General features: G+C 40.9%; 1 protein-coding gene across 1 annotated transcript in view; it reads left to right on the forward strand.

The window, feature by feature from the left end:
- Window positions 1–449: 449 nt before the first annotated feature.
- Window positions 450–15,803, forward strand: part of LOC132820311 (gamma-aminobutyric acid receptor subunit alpha-3-like) — a 274,881-nt gene continuing 259,527 nt past the window's right edge. Inside the window, exons 1-2 of the mRNA XM_060832336.1 lie at window positions 450–547; window positions 3,556–3,677. Coding sequence (XP_060688319.1) covers window positions 450–547; window positions 3,556–3,677 — 220 coding nt within the window. The remainder of the gene's footprint in view (window positions 548–3,555; window positions 3,678–15,803) is intronic.

Raw genomic sequence — 15,803 nt, forward strand, 5'->3', positions numbered from 1 at the left:
TGTTTCTAAAACATTAATGTTTATTTTGCTGGATTCTACACGTCCATTTCTCTCTCCATAGCCAAAACTGATGCACAATATTCATTTAATGTCTCTCCTGTCTCCCAAGGTTCAACACAAATGATTGGTTTGTTTTATTTTATGGTCAATCATAATCCTTAGGATTTCAATAGTGGCTCATTCACTGATGGTCATGTCATTAAATGCCAGGGGTTGATGATTAGAATATGTTGTTTGCAGATGATCAATGCATGGCATTTATGTGGCACAAATGTTATTTGCCACTTATGGCCCCAAACTTGGATATTGTCCAGGCCTTGCTGCTTTTGGATATAGACTACTTCAATATTTGAGGAGTCACAATGATACTGAACATTACGCAATCATTAGTGAACATCCCTGCATCTGACTTAATGATGGAAGAATGGTGATTGATGAAGCAACTGAAGATGATTGGACCTAAGGCACTACCCCAAGAAATTCCTGCAGTGATGTCTTGGAGCTGGGATGACCGACCTCCAACCACAACCATCTTCCTATATGCCAGGTATTACTCCAAATAGCAGAAAGTTTGGCCTGATACCAATTGATTTCAATTTTACCAGGGTTCCTTGATGCCACACTTGGTCAAATGTGACCTTGATTTCAAGGGCTGTCACACTAACCTCACTTCCTAAATTCTTTTGTCCATGTTTGAACCAACGCTGAGTGACCCTGGAAGAACCCAAACTGGACTTCACTAAGCAGGTTATTGCTTTGCAATGCCACTTGAAGTGTTGTCAATGACTCTTTTCATGACTTTTACTGATGATCGAGAGTAGAGTGATGGGGTCACAATGGATTGGATTTGTCCTTTTTTTTAAATGTACAGGAAATACTGAAGCAATTTCCCAAATTTTCAGATAGGTGCAAGTGTTGTAACTTTACTGGAAGAGCTTGGCTAGAGTTGTAGCCAATTCTGGGGTATATCTCTTCAGTGCTGTTGCCACAATGTTACAGTATCCAGAACCTCCAACACGGAGTGGGTTGAAAACTAAGAAAGCACCGGTAACGTTAGGGACCTCTGGAGGAATCTGAGATGGATCATACACTCGGCATTTCTGTAAGGTACGATTCTAAGTATGACAATGTTGGCTGTTGCTTAACTAATCTGTGAGACAGCTCTCCCAGCTTTGGCACGAGCCACCTGACATTGCAGGTTGATGGTGCAGAGTTTACTGTAATTATTTCTCAGCCACTCCGGAATATTGTATTGTTCAGATTTTTTAGTAATTTGATACAACTGATTAGGTTGCTAGCCTGTTTCAGAGGGTAGACAACACCATTGCTGACTGCAGCATTCACTCAACACTGATCCTCTGCCAGTGCAGGGGCCATCGGTACTGACCACCTGCCAATGCAGGGCAACCTTATTATTTCATACATGTGACTTATTCAGCCATGGTCTGTCTGGGGATCTGACCTGTCCAGATGTGCAATGAACTGGGATAATTGCACAGACGATGTTTGTAGTTCTTTGTACAAATCCTAGTTGCTGTGTTATCAAACAAGTGTAGAAACACTGGACGACACATGAAAAAATGCAAGCATGGGAATAGAACTGTAAGGTTTTATTCTGTGGTAAACGGCAAACGTGGAAAAGTACCGTCCAGGATAATCACCAGAAAAATGAAATTGCAAACTCAGACAAAGTTTCCTTAGCCAGAGAGTGGAGAGAATGAAGCTTCAAGAAGTCTTCAAGGCAAACAGTAGATAAAGGTTTGTAGGAGCAGTGAGATAAGCGCATGATGGGGGAGGATATTGAATCCAATGATAGATTTAAATGAAGAAAGATGAGAGTTAGCCCAAGTGGGGTGTGAAATCTGGCAGTGAATCATTACTTGTCTATTAATTATGTAGGTGGTCAGCATTAAGTGGGAACTGACTTAAGCCCCTATAAATAGACACAAATTAAACTTAAAATTGAAATTGCTGTGTTGGAAGCAGTGTGCTATAAAGAGTAATTGTGTAAATAAATAGAAAAGATTGTTCCCAGTATGATAGTTCAACAACTAGTTTTCTGGAATAGGACCATATTGGATTGTCCATTTGTACACATTCATATTCTGGGTAATTCTGTGTGTACATTTTAGAATGAGACTTGTTGATAGTAGTTAAATAGATAACATTACTTGCTTTGGTCCATTATGTAAAAAGAATGAATGATGCATTCATTTGAGCATGATTGAGGAGCCAGAGCAATCCCCACCTCACAGGGTTCCTCAGTACCCTTTTCAATCATAGTTAAAAATCATACAACACCAGTTTATAATCCAACAGGTTTAATTGGAAGCACTAGCTTTCAGAGCGCCGCTCCTTCATCAGCTGGTTGTGGAACCTGGTGTTGTGTGATTTTTAATTTTATACACTCCAGTCCAACACCGACATGTCCAAATCATGATTTTTCAGTCATGAGTGTTGAAAACTCAACAGCAGCAACGACAACATCAACTTAAATATATATGATGCTTTCAAAATAATAGTCCTCAAACTTCCTCAGGATGCTTCATTCTAAGATATGATGGAAAACTTGGTCAAAGAGAGAGATTCGCAACAACTGAAAGGAAGAAAAGAAGATAGAGGTGTAGAAAAGAGAATTCCAGAACCTGGGACCAAGGCAGTTGATAACACAACTGGTTATTGGAGCAGATATATTTCAGAACAAGCAAGAGAATTGGAGGAAATGATTGTGGAGAAGGGGAGGGGGAAGACCATGAAGGTTGTGAAAACAAGGAGGAGAATTTTTAAGTAAAGACACTGTTTAACCAATTTGCCAATTGTTTGACCACTAACCTAATTGACAGGTGAACAAGACTCTCTGTGAGATGAAACATGTGTCATTAAATACTTTCTTACCTTTCAGATCAAATCCTAAAGTTAGAGCTAGGCTGTTTAGGAGAACAAAGGAGAGAAGTAGTTTGGAACTTCTAACATACCTGCCTACAACCACCATCATCACTAAAACATAATGGATGCTTTTAATTAATTTCCAACACTGAGACTGCTCGATTTATCTTGGATAAGATTTGGAACAGAACCAGATAAATGAAGGTCAGATACACAGCAAACATGAGTTTTCCCTAACGGAAGAATCTAGAACCAGAGAGTATAATCTCAGAATAAGGGCTCGCACATTAAAGAGATAAGAAGGAATTTCTGTTCTGAGAGGGGAGTGAACTAGCGGAATTCTTCAGCACAGCGCTATTGAGGCTAGATCACGTAAGTACATTTGTGGCTGAGATAGACAGATTTTTAATCATGTGGCGGATCAAGGATTATGGGGAAAAGGCAAGAAAGTGGAGTTGAAGAATATCAGATCAGCTATGATCCCATTGAATGAATGGTGGAGGCAGACTTGATGGCTGAATGACCTACTTCTGCTATGACTTGTGATCTAATTGAATGGTGGAGCAACTTTGAGTGGAATGGTCTCCTCCTGTTCCAATGTCAACATCCTTTGTCAAAATATCAAAACTATTTGGGAATATAATTGTTTTATTTGTCTTTTGTTCATAGATTTTCAAAAAAACATGCTCGACCAGCACCAACAGAGGGGAAGGACAACATTACCATCTTCACCCGAATCCTGGATCGCCTGTTGGATGGATATGACAATAGGCTGCGGCCTGGTCTTGGAGGTAAGACTCACCATTTTACTTTTGCCTCTTGGCCAGTTTAGAAACATTTACATAATCTGATGTACAATCCAACTTTCTGTTGCACGTTTTCCTGAATAGAATTCAAATTGTTCAGAGTGATGAAGAGTTCAAAACCCAAAAGATACAAGTTGAAAGATAAAGTCAGGAATCAGAAGAGATCAGTCCAAATGTTTGCAGCTAACAATGAGTCAAACTTCTAGCAAAGTCCATTGAAGCAATGGTGAATGTGCATGTCCCTAGAAACTGCCTCATCACCCGCAGCAATTTAAGGAGCCCATCATCATTACTCTTCAAAGGCAATCAGCGATGGGCCACAATGCTGCTCCTTCTTGTAGCAACTACATTCCAGAAATGACTTAAAAAGCAAAACCTGAGAGTAAATACATGCCTGGACATAGGGTTTAGTGATGTCCTGAAAGGATACAGGTAAGGTTGATTCATGAGATCAAAGCTCCCAGTGAGCAGATGTGCTTATGGTTCACAGTGTCAGATACACTTCAGGGTCACTGGGTGGTCAGTTGTTTTGAGGGCTCATGGGGGTGTCAGAAATGTTGAGGGTCACTGTGGGGAGAGGTCAGATTGCTGAGGTGTTCACGTGATGTCAGATGTACTGTGGAGTCACAGAAGGGTCAAATGCGCTGAGATGTGCTGCAGGGTTATGGGTCAGGTACACTGAGGGAATCACGAGCCGTGAGTCAGTTGTGCTGAGTGATTCTCAACCCTCAGTTGTGCTGAGGGTTTGGGGGGGGTGGGTAGATGGAGTTGAAACAAAGGTGGGAAAGTGAAATAGAAAATGATGGTTGCTGGGGTATTTTAAGGTGTGGCAAGTAAAGGTACCAATTCTGTCCCTGAATCCATGTGCTACAATGTAATCTGCTGCACTGGTGAAAGTGCAATCTTTCACACAGCTAAAGCTCTAGCTGCCTTCCTAGCTGGTTGTAAAAGGCCCCATGTCACAATCTTGAATTACTGGATTGAAAAATTGCAAATGTTATCAAATTATTTAGAAATATGAAAAAGACACCAGGCAATAAGTGGCCTACTAATCCATGTCACTTGAAGGGAGCTCACTTGAATCTGTTATTTAGTACAGAGTGTCACAGTGTTAAGATAAATATGAGCTGATCAGTGAGAAGGCATAACCATTTGCTGTTATTAGATCAGGTCCAACTGACACAGTTGAGTTTTATATAGTCATTGGTAGACACTTATGGATATTAATTATATGGAGGGGTTTAGGGAATTGATAAAGAGGTAGGAAACAGGCATAAACAAATAGGAACTACATGTTTTAAGTGATGATATGTGAACAATGGGAACTGCCCAAAGTATTTGTTTTCACTAAATTTATAAATGACGAGGAAGAAAGAAGAGGGAATGCTATATTCCAAATGTTTTAAGTTGACTAAGTTATATGATTCTTGATGGTATAAGAGTTTGAGCGGTGCCAAACAAAAAAGTCATTTTGTCAAAGTTTTTTTTTCCATCAAAACAATTCGGGGAGGGGGGAGAGAGAAAGCAACATTATACTGCATTTGAGGAGATTGCTGATTGGTTAACAACTAGCCACTGATTGGTAGAGGCATCACCATGGAGAATACAACAGCTAATGACAATTGGCAATTAGCTACCAGGCTTTATGATTGCAAACCAGACAAGTTGATCCTGATTGGTCAGGCCATTGTGTTGAGAAACAAAGCAGTGAATGGCTGTAACTTTTGAGTGGAATCAAGTGCAGTATGTATCCATATTGTTTCTGTCTCAAAAGGACAGGAGTTTGTGTATTAATTATGTAGTTTCCAGTACACACAAGTGCACCATACTGTGAGGAAAACTAACAATCCTAAATTGCTTGTCAGTGGAATTTTTCACAAACTTTGGAATTAGCCAGCAAATGTTGTCCAATTGCAGAATCGTGTTAATTCTTGGAAGCTGTGTTGTGAGTATAGCAAGTGCAGGCTAGTTAGTTATGTCAGCAACTTGTTTGCTTCAAGTGACAGAGCGGGTATGCTGTTTGATAACAATCTTTGGGATATTTGGCCTACTTCACACTGACAGTGAATTCATTGGCCACTTGAGTGTATCTTTGGCCTGACCTCAGCATCCAATAATGGTAAAGACTACTTGTGCTAAATCTGCACAGTAGCTGTGTGAAACAGCTAGCTTCATCAAGTGTTAAGATACATTATGCTTCCAGGGGGTGAGCTGAGTTAATCTTGGCACACTCTCTGGACTGAGAGTGATTGCCTTAGGCATGCTGAAGAGTCTGCATGATGTACAGTAATAAGTTATCTGATCAGAGGAGCTGTGATTCTGCCGAATAGTTTTGATGTGATCTGTTTCAAGTTTGGTGAACAAATGGCTTGGGCTCAACCACTTGCCAACCAAGCAGCATTCTCCTCTCACACAGTATAAATATTGATTTTCCTTTTTATTGGTGTCCTGACAAGAGCAAGATAGAAATGTTTTGACAAAATGTCTTTTTGTCCAATGCTGAGATTACACTGTAAGTAATGTAGTTGGGACCATGTAAAGTAATTAACAGTTATAGAGAAATCTGGTTAACCCAAAGTGGAAAGGTTGGCACAGTTCTGAGCACCTTAAAGAGGATATAGTGGCTTTTAAGAATAGATTCACAAAAATGAAACTCAAGTTGAAAAGATTACATCATGCACATCAGTTGCATCGACGAGCCATATGTTTTATTGAGTATAGAAGATAGAGATGATAGAATTGAGGTGTTTGAGGTCATTATAAAAGATTTGATTGAGTAGACATTGAAGAATTGCAAAGGTCACTCCATTATTAAAGAGAGGATTGAGGGAACACTAAGGAAATTATACATGCTCAGTTTACAGTGAGTCATAAGGAAGTTACTATAATGCATCATCAGGGAAACTGGATTGGATTTGCAATAAAGTTGGAAAAATGGGGTGGAGGTGATCTGAAATTTGCATTCCCAGAAGGTGGATCTGGACCCTGATGCCTGTGGGATATTTTACAAAAGTCCTGCAAGCGGTGAAAGTGAGAAACTGACTCACAACCAATTAAAATCCTTTGAGGCTGTTTGGGGCATGTCAGGAACAGAATAAGATCTTCATTTTGTTTTTGGATGAAAGTAATGAGTGCATTATAATGCACTGATATTGGATCAGTGTAGAACATGGAAAGTGTGTTTCCATTTGCCTTTTTATGAAATGTGGAGGATCAACCAGAGCTTACCCATGCATTATTGTGAGAATTGGCATCAAGGCCACCTTGTGACATTTTCTCCTTCTGTTCATGAGCTGTATTCTCTTGTGGTGGTGGCAGTCCTCAACATGGCTACTACCTCCACTCCCTTGATGTACTCAAAAATCGCAATGACATTGAGTTGTTTTTAGGTCATTTCTGTTTAAAAATCTCTTTGTGAATGTGATGCTATTGATGCCAAGAGCATCAAAGCATTTAAACAGCTATGAGCTGATTGAAAGATTAACATTGACTAGCAAAGATCGGGGTGGGTCTGACAGTCCTGTAGCATATTTTGAGGAGTCCTGGCATGGTAGATCATGTAAGAATGGACTTTCAACACAGGTGTGTGATAAAATTCCTTACAAGAAATTATGACCAAAAATTATGAATCATTAAAATGGTGGTAGCCTTGCTTAAAGAAATTGTTTGGGAAATAAGAGGTGGAAGAAAATCTTGCATTTATACATCACTTTCTATGACCACGGGAAATCTTTAAGTGCTTTACAAACTTTGAATTACTTTTGAAGCATAACCATTATTGTATTATGAAAAACAAAGTCATTAATTTGTGCAAGAGAGTGAATGGTAATGGGCATGGATATGGTGCCAATTAAGAGGGCTGCTTTGATCTGCATGGTGTCATGCTTTTTGAGTGTTGCTGGAACTATACCCATCCAGACAAGTGGGAAATATTCCATCGTGCTCTTGACCTGTGCCTTTTGGGGTGGACGTGCTTTTGGAGAATTAGGAATTGAGTTACTCATTGCAGTATTCATAGAATCCCTACAGTGTGGAAACAGGCCATTTGGCCCAACAAGTCCACACCAACCCTCCGAATAGTAATCCACCCAGACCTATTCCCATACCCTATTACTTTACATTTATCCCTGACTAATGCACCTAACCTGCACATCCCTGAAACTATGGGCAGTTTAGCATGGCCAATTCGTCTAACCTGCACATCTCTGGATTGTGGGAGGAAACCCGCACAGACACTGGGAAAATATGCAAACTTCACACAGACAGTTGTCCAAGGCTAGAACCGAACCTGGGTCTCTGGGGCTGTAAGACAACAGTGCTAACCACTGACCCACCGTGCTGCCCTCATGTGTTATCTGCTCATACGCCGCTGAATTTATATGGCTAGTCCAATTCAGTTTCTGGTCAATAGTAATTCACCAAAGCCTGTTGATAGTTGGGGAATTCAGTGATGGTAATGCCATTGAATGGCTTCTTATTAGAGATGGCTATTAGTGTAGCACACACATTACATGCCACCAATCGGCCCAAACCTGTATGATGTCCTGGTCTTGCTGTAGAAGGACACAGACTTCTTCAATAATTGAACATTACCTACATCTAATCTTTTGACGGAGAGAAAGTCATTGATGAAACGGTTGAAGATGGTTGGTCCTAGTACACTACTCTGAGGAAATGCAGAAGTATCCTGGAACTGAACCGACTGATCTCCAACAAACACAATCACCTTCTTTTGCACTATGTTCCCTCTGACTACCATTGATTCCAATTTGGCTGGGGCTCTATTACGTCACACTCAGTCAAATGATGCCTTGATTTCAAGGGCAGTCAGTCTCATTCTCACCTCCCCTCTGGAATTCAGCTTGTTTGTCCATGTTTGAACCAAGACTGTATTGGGATCAGGAGCTGAGTGGCCCTGACAGAATCCAAACTGGGCCTTGCTGAGCAGATGCTGCTTGATAGCACACAACGACAATTTTGTAGACCCTGTGTCTTCTCTGAGATATCATTCCTTCACTTTATCATCACTATCACCTTCCTGGCCACTTTACTGATGATCAGGGGTAGTCTGATGGGGTGATATTTAGCCAGGTTGGATTTATCCTGCTTTTTGCATCCAGGGCATACTTGGCCATTTTCCACTTTGTTGACTAGATTCAGTTTTCCAGCTTAGCTGGGTTTAGATGTCAAGATACTGTTATACATTTTGTGATATAATTGGTCAGTGACGAGATTATTGTCTCTGTAACATAGTTTGTTGTAAACATTGCAGAATCGTTAATAGTTCAATGCAGTCATTGTCAGTTCCAGCGCGGCCTTTGTTAATTTCAGCATGGTCATTTTCGGTTTCAATGTCTGCGCAGAGTCCATTGCAGCAGTACTGGGTGGTCATTGCTCTTTCTGAGAAGGATGATTACAGCAGCCCTGGCTATTAGCACCTTGTGTTGAGTCCACATCAAACAGTTAACATTTCAATCAAAGGTGTTGGCTGGACCCAGACACTTCAGCGGGCAGTGTACGCTACTCAAGTGTATTCTCTTCCCCCACCTGCCTTAAACTAATCAACTAGGCTATGAGTGCTAGGTAAAAAGATTTTGACTATTCACCCTATCCATGCTCCCCGATTTCAAAAATCTAAATAAGGTCACCAGCAAACCCCACCCCTTCCCAATTCCTAACTCTCCAGGGAAACGTGCCTCAGCCTATTCAGCCTCTCCCTATTGCTGAAACCCTCCAATCCCGGCAACATCTTTGTAAATCTTATCAAAACCCATTCAAGTTTAATAGTATACTTCCTATAATGAGGAGGCCATTTATCTGGCATTCTCAGAATTTTGTTTTAATTCAAGGAAGGGGAAGTCTCGTTGTTAAATATTCCTGGTTACAAGATATTCAGAAAAGATAGAAATGGGAGGGGGGGAGGAGGTGTAAAAGAGGAAGGTGACATTTTTAGGTTACAGAGAGTGTTACAGTTTTCAGGAAAGAGGATATTTAAGAGGGTTCAAAGATCGCGTCAATTTAGATAGACCTGAAAGGGTACAACGTCATTGTTTGTTTGGTGTATTCTATGGACCAGCTAAGAATAGTAGAGAACAAATCTCCAATGAATGCTTGTCCTTTTTTTTTGTAGCTATCTCAATTGAAAAAATGGATAACGGCAGTCCCCATTATAACTATGGTCTGGTTAACAAAGTTAAAAATCACACAACACCAGGTTATAGTCCAACAGGTTTAAATGGAAGCGCAATTAGCACCTTGTGTTGAGTCCACATCAAACAGTTAGCATTTCAATCAAAGGTGTTGGCTGGACCCAGACACTTTGGGCAGTGTAAGCTACTTATTTGTATTCTCTTGTGCTTCCAATTAAACCTGTTGGACAATAACCTGGTGTTGTGTGATTTTTAACTTTGTACACCCCAGTCCAACACCGGCATCTCCAAATCATAAAGGTAATTTCAGTTGCCACACAAATTGCCACAGAAGATCACTTTGCAAAGCTTCAAGTGACTATATCATTGCACTCAAAGGGAACTGTGGAGCTGTAGCCCAGATCCATCTTTATGTTAATGTTCCTAAGGGTTCTGCCATTTACAGCATAATTCACGCCAAAATTTGATCTTCCAAAATGCATCACCGTGCCATTTGTCTGGATTAAACTCCATCTGCCCTTCCTGTGCCCAAGTCACAAATCTATCCGTATCCTGTTGTATCCTTTTCACAATCACCAACTGCATCCGCAAATTTACTAATCAAACCGTAGCTATAATTGGGACTGTAGTTATCCATGAATTGGTTGGGATAATTTTAGTACGATAAGCATTCCTAGATTGTATTCAAGAGAATTTTCTACAGCAGTATGTGTCCAGTCCAACAAGAACTAAAGCACTGATTTTTTGGGCAAATGATAATGAGTGAACAGTTGGGGAACAGTAGGCTTTTCTATCCTATAATTCTGGCAATGGTGGTGAACAGCCCTGGTCAATCTGGAGTATGAAAAACCAACCAACAAAATGGCAACTGCAATGGGTCAAGAACAGCTGAGGAGGACAGACTGAAATGAAAATTTAGAGGGAGAAATTGCTGCTAAAGAATGGGCTACCTTCGAAAAGAAAATAGGTCAAATGGAAATGTGAGACAAATAAATCCAGAGCTCTCTGGACAAAAAGAGAGATTAAAATTAACTTAAGAAGAAGTGTGGTTATGGAGGTGCCATAATAAGTATGGAGAGATAAACTGAGTTCAGAAAGTTTGGAAGGGAGGTGGAAAAGCCAATATGAGAAACAAAACATGATTATGAAACATGATTGGCAGCTAACACAAAGGGAAATCCTAATGTCTTCTATAAAGGACAGCACGGTGGCTCAGTTGGTAGTACTGTTGCCTCACAGCACCAGGGACCGAGGTTTGATTCCAGCTTCGGGCAACTGTCTGTGTGGAGTTTGCATATTCTCCCTTTGTCTGCGTGGGTTTCCTCCAGGTGTTCCGGTCTTCTCCCACTGTCCAAAGATGTGCAGATCGGGTGAATTGGCCATGCTAAATTGCCCATAGTGTTAGATGCATTAGTCAGAGGGAAATGGGTCTGGACGGGTTACTCTTCAGAGGGTCAGTATGGACTGGTTGGTCCCAAGAGCCCATTTCGACACAGGAGGGAATCCAGTCTAATCTATAAGTCAATAGTAAAAGAGCTGCAAAGACAAGTAGGGATAATAGGGAACGATAAAGAAATTTGTATTTAAAACCAAGGAGTGTAACTGTGATATTAGATGAGTACTTGTAATTTCCCTTTACCTACAAGGCAGATTTTGTTAGCAATTGGAGAGGCACTGGCAATAAGCTTTCAGACTTCCATAGATTCGGGGTGGCGCTGGAGAACTGGGGAATCACAAAAATTACGCCCTTCTGAAAAAAACAAAATTATAAAAAAAAAGCCCAGCAATTGGAGATAAATCAGCTTAACTTCAATGATGGTTAACATTCCAGAAACAGTCATTCTGGAGAGGATTAATAGTGGAAACATGTGTTGCTTTGGAAGGTTCGGCATTAATTTGTTAAAGGAAAATCATTCCTAAATATCTGACGGGAGTGTGATCAAGTGAAAATGGAGAAGATTAATGAGGACAAGGCTGTTACAGAGTGGACGTGGACTTTCAGAAGGTGTTTGAGACAGTCCCACACAACAAACTTCAAAGAAAACTGATAAGTCATGGAATAAAAGGGGAGAGTAGCAACATGGGTACAAAGTTGGTTGAGGGAGAAAACAAAATGACAGAGTGATGGTTAATGGATGTTTTTAGGTCTGGACAGTCAGTTTTTGAACCTGGTGTTTCCTGATCTATTTTAGTGATCTCGTTCTCTGTGTGCAGAGGACAGTTTCATAGTTTACAAACAACACAAAGTTTGGAAGAATAGTAAACTGTGAGGAGGATAGCGTGGAACTTTGAAAGGACATTGATAAGTTGGAGTGTACAGGTAGGTGGCTGATGAGGTTTTAATGTGGCAAGGAATGGAGTGACAAATGTCGGTAGGAATAACCAGGAGAAACGGTAGCAGGAGCTCAGACATAGTTGAATGCAGTGGGGAGATCTTAATGGGCTGGGATTTATTAACTAACGTTTATCTCAGCTAAGGGACCTTGTGACACAATATCCCTACATTTAGGTCAGGAGGCTTGGGTTCAGGTGCTAGCTTCTCCAGAGGTATGCAAACAGGTTCATCTCACAATATCAGTGTGTCAGCTCTGCTTCAGCTGCAGTCCCACCTGAAGCGTTCAACCTCAGTGATTCTGGCTGTCTCATTAAATATGGAACAAAGGAAATCCCTCGTTGGGTCTAAGAGTTGCAGGACATTCCCATAAAATATGCAAGTCACCTGCAGCTAAGCATTTAAAACTTGCAAAAGGGAATATCTGGAAAATTAATTTATCCACTCCAATCACAGTGATACCACAGATAAATGAAAATGCATGTGTAATGTAGACAGTGAAATGTAACATGCCTGCATTGTGTTGCCTTCAAATCTTGTTGTGATATAGAATAATAATACAAGTCATTGAAAGAAGAACCAAATACAGTGAGGCAGTGGTGGTGGTGGTGGTGGGCTTGGGGGGTGGGGGTAGAGTTGTGGAGGGATGAAATGCCATTTAATGTGCAGAAATGTGAAACTGGAGCAAATCATCAAAACCCTGAACTTTTTATTTATTTGCACCATGATTTTTTTTTCACAGATTTTTATCTAAGAACTGGGATTTTCTCAGATGTTCGTTTTCTTTCTAGCTGTTAGTGTCCTCCCTAGGTCAGATGAAACATGTAAGAGAAAAGGTTTCCACTTAAAATTAACATTGGACTTGTCAAATAAGTGACAAAGATCTCACAGGAAGGCGATCATTTGGAGATATAAGATTCTCAATGCTACTTACAATAAAATAGCCTTCCCTTCCCTCATCAAACCCTCTCCTTCAGGTACTAACAGCTAAAGACGTGAAGGATAATAAATTTGCCCTCCTTCCACGTTCCCTCTGTTATCTCACTGTCTTATGGCAGTTTACCCGAAAATAAAATCAAGGCCACACTTGGTATATTACCAATTGAGATTAACTGCAAACTGTAATTTAGCTGTCGAGTTTCTCTGAATAACCAGTCATTAATAGCAGAGGTTAGTTTAAGACAACTGTCATAACGAGCATCATGCTTTGCTGAAACCAGTATTGATTACCAAATGTTTTGAAAATTAATTCTAAAAGTCATTGACTTGCTGCCATTTGCCATGTAAAACTGCTTCTTGGTGTCCTGATGGCTTTCTGATTTATAGAAGGGAGAGAAGGGTGATCAGCAAGCATCATGTAGCTGAGTTGGAGTAGAAATTGACCATTTCTGGGAAGGCAGGGAAGAAGGAAGTATGGGTGACCTACAGAAGACGGGATGTTCAGTCATTGTTCCCCTATTGTAGTTTCATGTTAATTTTTCCTGGGATTACACCACTACGAAGCAACTTTCAATGTTTTACGACATGAAGAGAATATGTAAATGTTGTTGTTTACCAACTAAGCTCAGTAATCAGGACTAAACTTATCTCTGCTGTTTGAGGAAGTTTATTGTGTTTGCTTATTGTTCGAATCTGGTCATAAATCTTTCAATGATGCTTGAGTAAAGTTATGACTGCGTTGTATTGTACATGAGCTGGGGAAAAATTGGCCAGCGACGAAGCTGCTCTGGTCTCCCTGGATCTTCTGTATATTGAGGGAGTAGACAACATTGAATCGAGGCCCCCTGTGTGACATCCAGTCACTGAGCTGTTCCAATTGTTACAAATAACTGTCCTTACAAAGAGATGCATCCAGAAGCTGTAGTGAATTCTCTTACAATCCTCAATATTCTATTGCTCTGTTTGCAAATGTTGTTACATTTTGCTAGTTTTTCGTAGTGGCTGAATATTTTCAACCGAATCGTTTGGGTTCAGACTGTAATTTTATTTTTGCCCCTCAACAGAACAAGCAGGATAAGGGAGTTTACACAGATCCTGCTGATTGCCTGTGATCCGCAGAGCTTCCAACCTCCCCAGACAAGGCAAACATCACCAAGATCCTACTGCCCACTCGACGGAACGCTCCCTTACTAAACCCCACCCCTACGCAGCTCTCCAATGTCCAGCCCTGTCCATCCCCCGCCACCCCCACCTCCACCCTCTGACTGCTACGAAACAGCCTTGCCCACACTGCTGGGAAGCAGGCACAGCAGGGGCTCTGTGTGACATTGCCAACATTGACAGACGGTGTGAAAGGTGCCAATAATTCAATAATTCACTCAGTAACCCTAATTGGCATCCTGCTGTGAGTGAGTGGGCTGCCAGCACAGAACAGCATGCCATAAGAAAGCAGGCATGATGCTCTTGGTCAGAATTTACTTGGTCCCGTGACCCCATTCTTCACATTTCCCATCCCTCACCCCGTTGCAACAAAGGGCAGGGGGGAATTGAATACAAAGGTTATCTCCTCTTGCCTATTTTTCACTGGTCAGGCAGTCTAGCACCAAGCATGTCTTTAAAAACTGGAGCCAGACCTTTCAGTGTATCATTAAGAAACACACCTAAAGTGTTTGGACCTCAATTTTGTAAAAGGCATTTGATGTTAAATCATTTGTAAATTTTCAGTGTGGATAAATTAATGTTAAACAAAGCTATTCAGGGATATTATGTAAAGCTGGCTCTATGGATTAAAGAACAAAGTACAGTACAGCATAGGAACCGACCTTTTGACCTACCAAGATTGCATCAATACATGATGCCCTTTCTAAACTTACATGCCTACGTGATGTGTATCCCTCTATTCCTTGGTGGAAAAGCGCAGCAGGTCAGGCAGCATCCCAGGAACAGGAAATTCTACGTTTCGGGCATAAGCCCTTCATCAGGAATTACAGGCACTTACAACCCTCTGTGGTTTGCCTCTTAGATCTCCTTTACATTTACCCCTTTCACCTCAAACATATGTCCCCAAGAAATTGACATTTCTACCCTGGTTCAGAGTTAAAAATCACACAACACCAGGCTATAGTCCAACAGGTTTAATTGGAAACACACTAGCTTTTGGAGCGACACTCCTTCATCAGGTGATCACTAGCTCCGAAAGCTAGTGTGCTTCCAATTAAACCTGTTGGACAATAACCTGGTGTTGTGTGATTTTTAACTTTGTACACCCCAGTCCAACACCTGCATCTCCAAATCATGACTCCTGATGGTTCATGCCTCTCATAATTTTATGAACTTCTATCAGGTTACCACCTCCCCACCCCATCCTTCACCATTCCAGTATAAACAAATCAATTTCTCCTCATAACTATTATCCTCTAAACCAGGCAACGTCTTGTTAAACTCTTCCTGTAACCTCTGAAATGCCTCCATACCCTTCCTGTAACCTGGCGACAGGAACTGGACACAATATTCCAAATGGGGCCAACTAAATATCTAGATAGCTTCAAAATGACTTGCCAATTCTCATATCCTATGCTGCAAGTATTGAAGGCAACAAGCCATATGCCTTCCTGACTACCTTAGACACTTGTGTTGCCACTTGCTGGGAACTGTGGGCCTATACTCTAGATGCCTCTGTATGTTGATACT

This window comes from Hemiscyllium ocellatum, chromosome 11, assembly GCF_020745735.1.
Source record: "Hemiscyllium ocellatum isolate sHemOce1 chromosome 11, sHemOce1.pat.X.cur, whole genome shotgun sequence".
NCBI lineage: Eukaryota > Metazoa > Chordata > Chondrichthyes > Orectolobiformes > Hemiscylliidae > Hemiscyllium > Hemiscyllium ocellatum.